Genomic DNA, 13,419 nt, shown 5'->3' on the forward strand with positions numbered 1-13,419 from the left:
TCCACTGTTGAATTTACACTTGTTCATTAATGGTTACGTTTTAAAACAGTTTGCTGGAAATTGCTCAGATTTTTTGCTGGTGTGTGAACTGATCAAGGTGCAGGTCATCTGGCAATTTGGTGAACAATGGGAAACACAGGGCATCATCTTAACCAATGACATTTAAAGATTGACAAATAAGCAAAGGAAGAACTTAGAAGAGGGTGAATGCGAATGGATGAATTTGATGCCAAGTCAGGTTTAGAAACAGAGAGAGAGGGAGGGAAAGATTCAATTAAGAGACTTAGAAAGAAAATAAATGAAAGGAAAATTAAGAAACACTTTTTCTGAAAATTTATAACCTCCACACTTGAGAAACAGAGATTGATGGAGTGTCATTCACAATTATCACACTGTAAAGAGTACACTGATCATGTTAATTATGAGACTTAATTTTCCTCAGTGAATTGAATGGGTATGTAATGTGCGAAAGCAGCAACTTCATGGAAATCACAGTAAGATTAAGCACAAGACGCCATTTTTGCAAAGCTAATGACAGGGCAGTGCAACTTGTGGTGAGTCACAATGCACAGCGTATCTGATGGTTACTGTAAGTACCAGGTCACTTTGTACGTTATTAATGATATGTGACATTCAGATGTCATTATTTATTCAGCATAATATGACCCATTGCCTCAGGAGCCTAGAAAATTCATGAGACCTAAAGAACACTGTAGAATCTATATTGTTCTGCAAATATTAACCCTCTTCGCTACTGAATTTGACGTGGTATTAGTGAATCTCAATATGAAACCTGTTCAGCACTGTGTATTCAATTCTTCAGTCAGCTGTATTTGTGGTCAAAGTTGTTATATTGACAAGGCAAACTGCTCCTAACTAATTGGTTTAGCTGCCTGTCGTGAATGAGTTGGGGCTTGCTTCAGGATTTGATTGTTTTGGAAAAGTAGAAAATTGGATAATACGTTTGCACTCTCAGTGCATTCTCCTGCTGTTCACCCTTAGCTGTGAAAGCCCTATGTTGCCTTTCATTTATTCCTAGCACCCATTAGTGCTAACTTTGACAGTATAGAGCAAATACAGTGTGGCTGGTGGAAGTTCTTTGTTAGATTACGTACAGTGTGGAAACAAGCCCTTCGGCCCAACAAGTCTACACCGACCGCCACCAACCCAGACCCATTCACCTAACACTACGGTCAATTTAGCTTGGTCAATTCACCTAACAGAGTCAACATGGTTTTGAGATTAGATTACTTACAGTGTGGAAACAGGCCCTTCGGCCCAACAAATCCACACCGCCCCGCCGAAGCGCAACCCGCCCATACCCCTACATTTACCCCTTACCTAACACTATGGGCAATTTAGCATGGCCAATTTCACCTAACCTGCACATCTTTGGACTGACCGGAGCACCCAGAGGAAACCCACGCAGACACGGGGAGAACGTGCAAACTCCACACAGTTAGTCGCCTGAGGTGGGGATTGAACCCGGGTCTCTGGCGCTGTGAGGCAGCAGTGCTAACCACTGTGCCACCGTGCTGCCCACAAACCTGCACATTTTTGGATTGTGGGAGGAAACCAGAGCACCCGGAGGGAACCCACGCAGACACGGGGAGAATGTGCAAACTCCACACAGAGAGTCACCTGAGGCGGGCATTGAACCCAGGTCTCTGGTGCTGTAAGGCAGCAGTGCTAACCACTCTGCCACCGTGCCGCCCGCCAACAAGCTACCAACAAGTGTAACATTTAAAAACCAGGATGGACAAGGGTTTTAACAACTTATCAGCAGTTGCTTATACACTGATGTGTTATGAAAAGAAGTGGATTGATCTCCACTGCCTTTGATTGTTAAAACAAGAGTTTCATGATATATTTATAGAGTTTGATTTTTCAGCCCTCTCCTGTATGTTGCTGCTCCATTGAGATATAAGCATCTGGGAATAAAAACAAGATTTCTGTCAATGTAGAAAAACATAGAGCAGTTTTTTTCCCCCCTGAATTCATCAAATTAAATAGTTGTGCTGAAACATGGAACATTTTCCCATTTTGCCTTGAGTGAAGTTACCTACAGATCTTGTCCAGTCAATTATTTATGACAGAAGCCAACAATAGAGTATTCATTCTGAAGAAGAGTCATTGGACCCAAAACTCTGCTTTCTGTTCACAGATTCTGCCAGATCTGCTGAGTTTTTCCAACTATTTCTGATTTTCTTTCTGATTTCCAACTTCTACTGTTCTTTGGATTTTTGGGATTCTTTTAGATGCAATATTAATATTTGATTTCTTGCTTATCATATCCTCAACTAATCCATGAGCAGTATATTTGATATTAAATTAAGTTTTTGTATTGCTTTTTGTACTGTGCACTGATATCTGCAAGGAACTGAATTGAGAACTACTGTCCCCATTTACGTTTTATGACTTCCTCCATTTAAGGTTATCTTCTGCATATTTTCAACCAGGATGGAAGGAAGGTTCGTATTAGAGATAACTAAACAAGAGTAATATGACCTACCAAAAGTATAATAGGGTATGTAGATCAGGCTCACTGCCTTTATTCCTGATGAAGGGTTTTTGCCCGAAACGTCGATTTCGAAGCTACTTGGATGCTGCCTGAACTGCTGTGCTCTTCCAGCACCACTAATCCAGAATCTGGTTTCCAGCATCTGCAGTCATTGTTTTTACCTCGGTGATTTTAACCCTACTGCGAATCCTCTTGCAAGGATGCCTGCCTTGAAGAAGTTTTCCTCCTCTCTCTACAAGAATCTCAGGGAGTCCCTCTCCCACTGCAACTACTCTATGCTACTTTCTCCCCACCCCCACCCCCCTCTAGCTTATCTCTCCACGCTTCAGGCTCACTGCCTTTATTCCTGATGAAGGGCTTTTGCCCGAAACGACGATTTCGAAGCTACTTGGATGCTGCCTGAACTGCTGTGCTCTTCCAGCACCACTAATCCAGAATAATGTAGACACTGACCACCAAGAAGAGGTTGAACATCTTTGCACTTATTTTTTCGTGAAATATCAACATTCCGAAATGAGTTTTAAATGGTCATCTGCTGCGCCTGATCTCTCTCAGAAATATGCCAGCAGCAATGTGAAAAGCCAGTGACTCTTAAATCTGCAATCCTGAAATGATTCCTAGTCTCCTTCCATATGAAAACTGCAAACCTACAGTATTGGGTCTCCCAGTATAAGATTGATTACTAACTGAAGCTATCCCCAAAATGTCCCCTGGAGTTACCCGCTTACAAAAGCTAGCTGAAGTTTTATAACATTTGGAGCAGGTAGGACTTGAGCGCAGACCTACCTGGCTCAAAGTTAGCGAAATTAACACTCCACCACTGAGCCTTTACGTGAAATGGTAAATGTGCTTTATTGGCTAAGGTTTGTGAACAGACTACCTGCATTTCCACTTAATGGAAATAGTGGGAAGTGAATAGAAAAAATGTATAAGCTCGTTTGTTTTTTCCCCCCATGCAGCTTCAGGAGGTTGTTAGGAAAGGAAATCAGAATCAAGCTTTGACAATGGCTTTCATTTCTTAAGCTCCTTTAATGTTCAATCCCACTTTAGACTTAATAGAAATAATAAAAATCCTTGTCAAGCTGGAAAAATAGAAAATGCAAGGGATAGGCACAGCTAAGTCAAAGAGATATGTTTTAAGGAGGTTCTTCACAAAAAAGGTAGACAGCTGGACTGTTTAAATGAAGATGAAAAGCACATGGAGGAGGCTACTATTTGATGATCAGAGTCAAGATTAGAGTGGTGCTGGAAAAGCACAGCAGATCAGGCAGCATCGAAGGAGCAGGAAAATCAACGTTTCAGGCAAAAGCCCTTCATCAGGAAGCCTACTTTCACCTACTATTTTATGATGGCATCCTAAACACGTAGGGCTGGAATCGGGGTGGGCAGCATTTAACCTAAACATGCCTGGGTTTGGTTGATTGGTCAGCTAGAAGAAATTGTGTTGACAGTTTCAAATCCAAGTCTGAAAGCCACCCATTTATAGCCTTAACAGAGGCAGAATGAGGTTCAGGCAACTAATGCACTCATTGGAGGTGGGTCAGTCATTGAAACCTTTTAAAATGTTTATGTATCTCCATTTTAATATGATTTCTGTTGAGAGCTCCTCTTGTTTGTGTTTCAACCTTGGGAAACTTAGCAGTTTAAAAGATGCAAGAGTAATCAGATCGTTAGAGTCATAGAGATGTACAGCGTGGAAACAGACCCTTCGGTCCAACCTGTCCATGTGCTTCCTTCAATCCCGAACAAACTACCCAGTTAATACTGCATTTGCATTAACTCCCACCTCCCCCCACAAACTTCCCCATCCTTTCTCTGAAAGTACGGACCCTGGACAGGACAAGGCTCAGCTGCTCTGTAATGAAGTTCCCACTCGACAGTTTTGTTCATCAGGAGAAAGTGAGGTCCGCAGATGCTGGGGATCAGAGTCGAGAGGGTGGTGCTGGAAAAGCTCAGCAGATCAGGCAGCATCTGAGGAGAAGGAGAGTCAACATTTCGGGCATAAGCCATTCATCAAGAATGAGGCTTGTGGGTTGGGGTGGGCGGGGAGGGTGCTGAAAGATAAATGGGAAGGGGGAGGTATGGGGCGAAGGTAGTTGGGGATGTGATAAGTAGATGAAGGTGGACGGGGAGAAGGTGATAGTCGGACAAGAAGGTGGAGCGGATAAGTGGGGAAGAAAGATTGACAGATCAAGAGGGCAGTGTCAAGTTAGGACTGGGAGGTGGGTGGGGGGGTGGAATGAGGAAATTGGTGAAATCCACATTGATGCCATGGGGCTGCAGGGTCCCAAGGTGGAAGATGAGGCATTCTTCCTCCAAGTGTCAGGTGGCAAGGGGTTGGCAATGGAGAAGGCCCAGGACCTGCATGTCCTTGGTGGAGTGGGACGGGGACTTAAAGTGTTTGCCCCCGGGCCATTCAGGGTAATCGACTCTTCCACATTTCCCAACCTTTATTCCATCACCACAACCCCACCCCCGCAGACTCTCAATCACCACTCGGTAAATATTGAAATGGTTGTCAATGTCACATCTAATAGTTAAAATATTGGAAACAGAAAGTTTCTTTCATGTGAATCCTTCCACAGATGTGGGTTTTGTCATGAGGCCAAAGTTTCTTGTTTATTCCTAATTGCCCATAAGATGGTGCTGAGGGGCTACTGCTTCTGTGAACTGCGATAATCCATTTGGTGTATGTACATCACACTGTTCTGTTAGAATGGGAGTTTCAGCATTTTGATCCAATCACAGTGAAAGAATGACAATAAACTTCCATGTCAGGATGGTAAGTGGCTTGGACGGGAACTTTCAGGTGGTCTGGTGCTAGTACTCATCTGCTGCCCTTGTCCTTCTAGATATGAGAGATCATGGTTATGGAATGTGATGTTGAAGGAGAATATATGAATTAATATAAACAATTTTGACTTCTACCTGCAGGATATCAGCATACGGAGCTGCTGGAGGCATAGGAGGAAAGGGAAACTTTAGAAGATTTCATGGTGTGTTAGTACAAGCCATTTTCCAACTGGAAAAAGATCTAATTCTGTACATACTGATTGGACAACAGGGAGAAGATGCTTGTCCGAATGTAAGTAGCTATGTAGTTTACTTACTTATTTCCTTTATAGCAACATAAAATAATTAATGGGAATCACAAACATTCTTGGCAGTGGAAACTGTTTTTATTTTAATGATCTCAACCACGTCAATTGGAGCAATAAATGGCGATATCTTGAAAAGTGTCATTATTACAGAGGAGGAGGTGCTGGACATTTTAAAACGCATATAAAGATGGATAAATCCATGCAACCTGATCAGAACTTTGTGGGAAGCTAGGGAAGTGATTGCTGGGCCCCTTGCTGAAGTATTTGTATCATTGATAGCCACTGGTGAGATGCTGGAAGACTGGAGGGTGGCTAATGTAATATTTAGGAAATGTGGTGAGGAAAAGCTAGGGAGCTCTTAACCTGTGAGAACCTGACATCAGCAGTAAGTACGTTGTTGGAGGAATCCTGTTGTGTTGCCATAGTCTTAACAGACCATAGGGCTGCTCTCATTTGGAGAGAAGCAACTGATGGTGATTTAACCTGAGGGCCACCAGACTTCAGGTGAGGGAAGAGGTTGAGAAAGAGAGTCCATCATGGTAACCTCAAACCAGTGATGGGAATTGAACCCAAGCTGTTGGTATTAGACTGCTCTGTAAACCAACAGTCCAGCCAACTGAGTTAAACCAATTCCCAGAGAATTGTAAGGAACAGGATTTATATGGACTTGGAACGAGCTGGACTGATTAGGGATAGTTAATGCGGTATTGTGTATGGGAAATCGTGTCTCACAAATTTGATTGAATTTTTTTAAAGAAGTGACAAAAAAGATTGACAAGACAGAGTTTTGGACATTGTCTATATGAATGTCAGGAAGGCATTTGACAAGGTTAGCAATGGGAGACTGATTAACAAGGTTAGATCACATGGAATCCAGGGAAAGCTAGTCATTTGGATTCAAAACTGGCTTGAAGTTAGGAGACAGAGGATTATGGTAGAGGGTTATTTTTATCAGACTGGAGGCCTGTGACCAGTGATGTGCCACAAGGATTGGTGCTGGGTCCAATGCTTTTTGTCATTTATATAAATTATTTGGATGTGAATATAGGAGAAATGGTTGTAAGTTTGCAGTTGACACCAGAATTTGTGTACAACGGGTCCTTGATCAGATAGGCTGAATAGTGGTAAATGGAGTTTAATTTAGTTAAATGTGAAGTGTTGCATTTTGGGAAGGCAAATCAGGACAGGACTTATATGTTTAATGATAGGATCCTAGGAAGTGTTGCCAAACACCTTGGGTGCAGGTTTGTAATTCCTTGAATGTGGACTCGCAAGTGAACAGGGTAGTGAAGAAGGCATTTGGTACACTGGCCTTTATTGGTCAGTGTTACGACATGGAGTAAACCCCTCTGTTAATTTAAAACTCGCAACATAGAAAAAGACTTACCCCGTGCAGTAATCTGTGAAAATTCAAGAGGTCAAGAACTATTTGAAGTAAAAATGAACAACTTTATTTCTTAAAGTATAACAGAGAATAATTAATGAACTATTTACAACTCTTTCCTCTAACCTATCTTTTACCTTCCCCTCTATAATATCAGTCCAATAAAACTCCCAATTAAGATTTACAAAACAAAACTTCTTATCTCAAAACCAGGCAGCTTTCGGTTCTTCTCTGTATTCCTGTCTTCTTTACTTCTTCTTGCGGATTCTGCTTTACTGGTTACTGATTGATTAAGGTATCTTTAAGAGTGCTATTCTCTGGGTAGTTTGCCGATGCTGGCTTGGCAGTTGTCCTCCCAACTGTTCAATGTTTCCCTGTCTTATACCCCCAAAGCATCGGATTGTGTCACTGGCTTTTAAGATTGTCAATATACTAAATTCAAACTTGATTGGGATTTTGTATTTTCAGGGTATCATTTAAACTGATTGGCTGAATTTGAATTTGTTTTTGTTTCACAGCAACTCAACCAGTGCTATCTGTTCTGAACTAATGTAACTTCGTAAATCCTCCAGAACTCAGTGTGCTTGCCAAGTCCTTCACTCTCTGAAATTACGGTACACTTCTACACCCTCAATACGCTTCCCCCTTAAGAAAAGAATGGGCCATCATAATGAAAAGATAGCTTCGTGTTTTTTTTCTTCTTTTTAAAAACACATTACCCTAATATACAGTTAACTTTAATATAAGTTCACCCTGACTTCTTCCCATATACCTGTATACATATATAACATTAAATAAATACAAATCTCATCTAAACTTTATCAGTTAAATCCATGATAATGCACTTGCGATTACATTCTTTGGACCTGCAACATGCATGGTTTTTAAATTAGAAGTCTGTAACATAAGACTCCAACGTAATAGTCTCATATTCTTTTCTTTAAAGCATTCTAAGAATGTAAGCAATCCGTGTACATAACCGTCTCTGACACATTATTCAGGACATACACATTAAAATGTAAGGCTAGTACCAAACTCAATAGTTCCTTTTTTGAGTGTGGAGTATTTCTTTTGGTGGATGTTGATCTTCTTCGAAAAGTAACCAACTGGCAGTTTAATCCCATCCTCAGCTTCCTGGAGGAGTACAGCTCCAATCCCAATGCCACTAGCATCAACGGCGACTTTAAAAGGTTTTGAAACGTTTGGTGTAGCTAAAACTGGTTTGGTGGTTAATATTGATTTCAAATGGTCGAATGTCTCCTGGCATGGTTCTGTCCACCAAAGCTTTGTGTTCTTCTTCAGCAAATTGGTTAACGGTGTCACTACACTGCTGACGTTTGGAACAAACTTCCGATAGAATCCACTGCCTCCTAAGAATCGAAGGACCTCTTTCTTTGAGGTTGGTTGTGGAAATTCCTCGATGGCCTTTGTCTTTGCGTTCTGTGGGGTCAACCTTGCATGACCGATGTTATGTCCCAAGAACATCACCTCTGCTTTTGTGAATTTTGTTTTATTTAAGTTTATCACCAGTATTGCTTCTCGTAGTCATTCAAAGATCTCTGCCAAATGTACCATGTGCTCCTTCCAAGACTTACTAAAGTTCCCTATATTGTCCAAATAGACCGTACAGTTTCTTAATCCAGCCACAACTCTGTTCATGAGTCTTTGGAATGTGGTTGGTGCATTCTTCATTCGAAAGGGCAACACTTTAAACCTATATAGCCCATTTGGGGTTACAAACGCACAAACTTCTTTCGCCAACACTGATAAAGGTACCTGCCAGTAACCACGCATTAAATCCAACTTGGTGATGTAACTGGTTTGTCCAACTCTCTCGATACAATCCTCTAATCTAGGAATGGGATATGAATCCATTTTGTTTAGGTGTTGACCTTCCGATAACCCACGCAGAATCATTGAGTCCTGTCTGGTTTAGGAACTAAGATGATCGGCGAACTCGGAAAAAGTGAGGATTGCAGATGCTGGAGGTCAGAGTCAAGTGTATGTTGCTGGAAAAGCACAGCAGGTCAGGCAGCGTCCGAGGAGCAGGAGAATCGACGTTTCAGGCGTAAGCCCTTCATCAGGAATGCTGCGCTTTTCCAAAAACACAATCTCAACTCTGATTGGCGAACTCCACCCACTCTGGCTTGGTTCAATGATGTCCTCATCAAGAAGGCCTCCACCTCCATCTATACCTGTCTAGCTTTGAAAGGATTAAGCCGACAGGGGTGTTGTTTTATCGAAGCATTATTGCCGATGTCTACTTTACATCCAATAGCATTAGTTCTCCCCATCTAATTCTTACATATATCCTTATACTGCAGTAACAAACCTTTCAACTGCCTTCTATGTTCCTGAGACAAATAGCTTACTAACCTATCCCACTCCTCAAAGACTTCTTCATTTTTGAATCTATTTTGAGGCACATCAAAATCCACATCATCTGAATTTAATTCCTCACTCTGCGGGGCAGTACTTCTTTCTTTCGAGTATAATACGATTTCAACGTGTTCACATGACAGACCTGATACCTTTTTTCTCTATCTGGCATTTTTACTAGATAGTTCACATGACTCAATTTTTTCTAAGTTTGATAGGGACCACTAAACCTGGCCTTGGGAAAACGTCCAAGAATCAGAGCTTTTATCTGCCACCTGCTTCATTCTACATTGTGCCCTCTTTAGGGGCTGTTTAGCTAACTCACCTACTCGATTTAGATTATGTATTGGAGGTGAGGGAGAGACTAAGTGTGAGATCTCTGAGTTTGGTCCTGCCAATTCTTCTTTAATTAATTTCAAAGGGCCTCTCACTTCATGACCGAATATTAATTTGAAGGGAGTGGACTGACTAGGTTCATTTGGGGCATCTCTAACGGCAAACAATATGAATGGGATACCTTTATCCCAATCATTCGAGTAATCCTGACAGTACACTCTTAACATGGTCTTCAAGATCTGATGCCACCTTTCCGAAGCTCCCTGGGATTCAGGAAGATACGCACTCGATTTAAAGTGCTGCATACCTAAGCTATCCATCACCTCCTTAAACAGCCTAGCAGTAAAATTTAACCCTTAATCCAACTGAATTTCTCCAGGTAGCCCAGACCATGTGAACAAAACTACTAACGCTACTACTCTTTTTTTGCCTTGATACTCCGTAATGGAATTGCCTCCGAAAATCTGGTATACAGATTCTCTATAGTTAACAAGTATTGGTTCCCACCTTTAGTTCTCAGGAGGGGACCTACGCAATCAATTCTAACCTGTGTGAAAGGTTCTTCAAATGTGGGAATTGGCAACAAAGGTCCTGGTTTTATTCCCGCCTGTGACTTACCTATCATTTGGCATGTTTGGCACGTACGGCAAAAGTTAACTACATCCTTGTGCATTCCAGGCTAATACAAATCATTTTGTACCTTAGCCTGAGTCTTTCGTACCCCTAGGTGACTTCTTGCAGGTAGTTCATGTGCTACCCATAACACCTTCTGTCTGTATGCTACCGGCAACACAATCTGGTGCACTTCGGCCCATTTCTCCTCTGCACTAACTTGCCGTGGTCTCCACTCTGACATAGGATTCTCTCTTTCAGATAATAACCCTCCGGAATATTCTCTGCCTCATTTTCAGAGTATGCATCCACATATATATCTTTGTCTTGCTGTTGCAAGTCTCTTAGCCTTTCAGGACTAAATACTTCTGTCTGACCCTCTGCCTGTTCAGGTTTGTCCTGCATCATTACATCAAATAGAGTATCCGCTAACTGAACCTCAACTCCTTCATCTTTCTCTTTACTTTTCATTTTGTGCTCCCGATGGGAGAACTAGCCATTTGGATACAGAACTGGCTCAAAGGTAGAAGACAGAGGGTGGTGGTGGAGGGTTGTTTTTCAGACTGGAGGCCTGTGACCAGTGGAGTGCCACAGGGATCGGTGCTGGGCCCTCTACTTTTCATCATTTACATAAATGATTTGGATGTGAGCATAAGAGGTACAGTTAATAAGTTTGCAGATGACACCAAAATTGGAGGTGTAGTGGACTAGGAAGAAGGTTACGTCAGATTACAACGGGATCTTGATTAGATGGACCAATGGGCTGAGGAGTGGCAGATGGCGTTTAATTTAGATGAATGTGAGGAGCTGCATTTTGGGAAAGCAAATCTTAGAAAGACTTAAACACTTAATGGTAAGGTCCTAGGGAGTGTTGCTGAACAAAGAGACCTTGGAGTATAGGTTCATAGCTCCTTGAAAATGGAGTCGCAGGTAGATAGGATAGTGAAGAAGGCATTTGGTATGCTTTCCGTTATTGGTCAGAGTATTGAGTACAGGAGTTGGGAGGTCATGCTGCGGCTGTACAGGAAATTGGTTAGGTCACTTTTGGAATATTGTGTGCAATTCTGGTCTCCTTCCTATCGGAAAGACGTTATGAAACCTGAAAGGGTTCAGAAATGATTTACAAGGATGTGGCCAGAGTTGGAGCATTTGAGCTATAGGGAGAGGTTGAATAGACTGCATCAGAGGCTGAGGGGTGACCTTATAGAGGTTGATAACATCATGAGGGGCATGATTAGGATAAATAGACAAAGTCTTTTCCCTGGGATGGGGGAGTCCAGTACTAGAGGGCACAAGTTTAGGGTGAGAGGGAAAATATATAAAAGAGACCTAAGGGGCAACTTTCTCATGCAGAGGGTGGTACGTGCGTGGAATGAGCTGCCAGAGGAAGTGGTGGAGGCTAGTACGATTGCAACATTTAAAAGACATTTGGATGGGTATATGAATAGGAAGAGTTTGGAGGGATATGGGCCAGGTGCTGGCAGGTGGAACTAGATTGGCTTGGGCTATTTGGTCAGCATGGACATGTTGGACTGAAGGGTCTGTTTCCATGCTGTACATCTGTATGACTCAATGACTAGTATTATAGAAGGGAATGTAAAAGATAGGTTAGAGGAAGGAGTTGTAAAAAAGTAGTCAGTTAATTATTTTCTGTTATACTTTAAGAAGTAAAGTTCTTAATTTTTACTTTAAATTGTTCTTGGCCTCTGAATCTTCACAGATTACTGCACAGGATAAATCTTTTCTGTGTTGCATATTTCAAATTAGTAGAGGGGTTTACCCTGCGTTGTAACAGTTTGGGGGCTCGTCGTCAGGATTTGAACTGGTTTAGACAGATTTGAATAGATTTGGGATATGAAAATTCCCAGCAGATTTGAACACTTGCAGGTTAGCGTCCTAGAACTTTAAATAAAACGTAGGTGAGGCAATTTCTTTAATTTCAGTGACTTGTGATCGATTAAATTAAAAGTGAGAGAAATGGCTCCTAAAATTGCGAAAGAGGTTCTGGGATTTGGTGATGATTCTCAAATTTGCCAAGAAATTTTAGAAGGAAAGAAAAAGGCCATACTTTTAGAATTAGCAAATAAGTTAGATTTGGGTTTAACCAAGGACAAAAGTAAAGCGGAAACTGTAAGGGAGTTACTCAAACACTTAGGTGTATCAGGGAAGTGCAGTAGAGGTAGAGAAACATAAATCACAATTGAGGAAAATGGAGTTAGAAGATAAACAAAGGGAGAGAGAAAGAGAAAAAGAGAGAGAAGAGTGAAAGGAAAAAGAGAGAGAGAGAAGGTTCTTGGCTGAGCAAAGAGAGAGAGAAGAAAGGGAGAGAGAAAGAGAGAGAGCATTTGAACTTGAGAAGTTGCGATTTAGTCAGCAAAGTCAAGTTAACAGGATGGAGATTAACAGAGAAGGTACTGATATACATAAATATGTTAAAACTCTGCCACATTTTGATGAAAAAGATGTTGAACCCTTCTTTATTTCATTTGGAAAATTGGCTTGGCAGATGGAGTGGTCTGAGGACTTATGGGTAGGGCTAGTTCAGACTAGACTGGTAGGCGAAGCTAGTGTGGTATTTGCTGTGATGTCAGATGAGGTGTCAAGAGATTATGAAGAGGCTAAACAGGCTTTTCTAAATGCTTATGAATTGGTATCAGAAGCATTTAGACAGTGGTTCATAAACACAAAGAAGGAACCAGGTCAGACGTATGTTGAGATCGAAAGAATTAAACATAGTCACTTTGATCGATGGGTACATGCTTTGAAAATAAATAAGAAGAAGGTACTTATGGTGAAGATCTTTGCTTCCTCACTCTCCACGGGAGTCGTACCTGAGGATGGGAAGGAGGCTAATGTTATTCCTCTTTTCAAGAAGGGTAATTGGGAGGTCTCTGGCAATTACAGACCAATCAGTCTTACATCTGTGGTCAGCAAGGTTTTGGTAAGAACTCTGAGGGATAGGATATATGACTATTTGGAAAAGCATAGCATGATTAAAGGCAGTCAGCATGGCTTTGTGAGGAGCAGGTCATGCCTCACAAATCTTATTGAGTTCTTTGAGGAGGTGACAAGATAGGTCGACAAAG

The 13,419-nt window shown here is 41.6% G+C and overlaps 1 protein-coding gene across 1 annotated transcript in view; it reads left to right on the forward strand.

Annotated features, from left to right (window-relative positions):
- The window catches only part of LOC140482871 (ALK tyrosine kinase receptor-like), a 1,059,465-nt gene that overhangs the window by 877,764 nt on the left and 168,282 nt on the right, over positions 1-13,419 (forward strand). Inside the window, exon 13 of the mRNA XM_072580591.1 lies at positions 5,456-5,606. Within this exon, the coding sequence (XP_072436692.1) occupies positions 5,456-5,606 (151 nt within the window). The remainder of the gene's footprint in view (positions 1-5,455; positions 5,607-13,419) is intronic.

This window comes from Chiloscyllium punctatum, chromosome 11, assembly GCF_047496795.1.
Source record: "Chiloscyllium punctatum isolate Juve2018m chromosome 11, sChiPun1.3, whole genome shotgun sequence".
NCBI classification, from domain to species: Eukaryota; Metazoa; Chordata; class Chondrichthyes; order Orectolobiformes; family Hemiscylliidae; genus Chiloscyllium; species Chiloscyllium punctatum.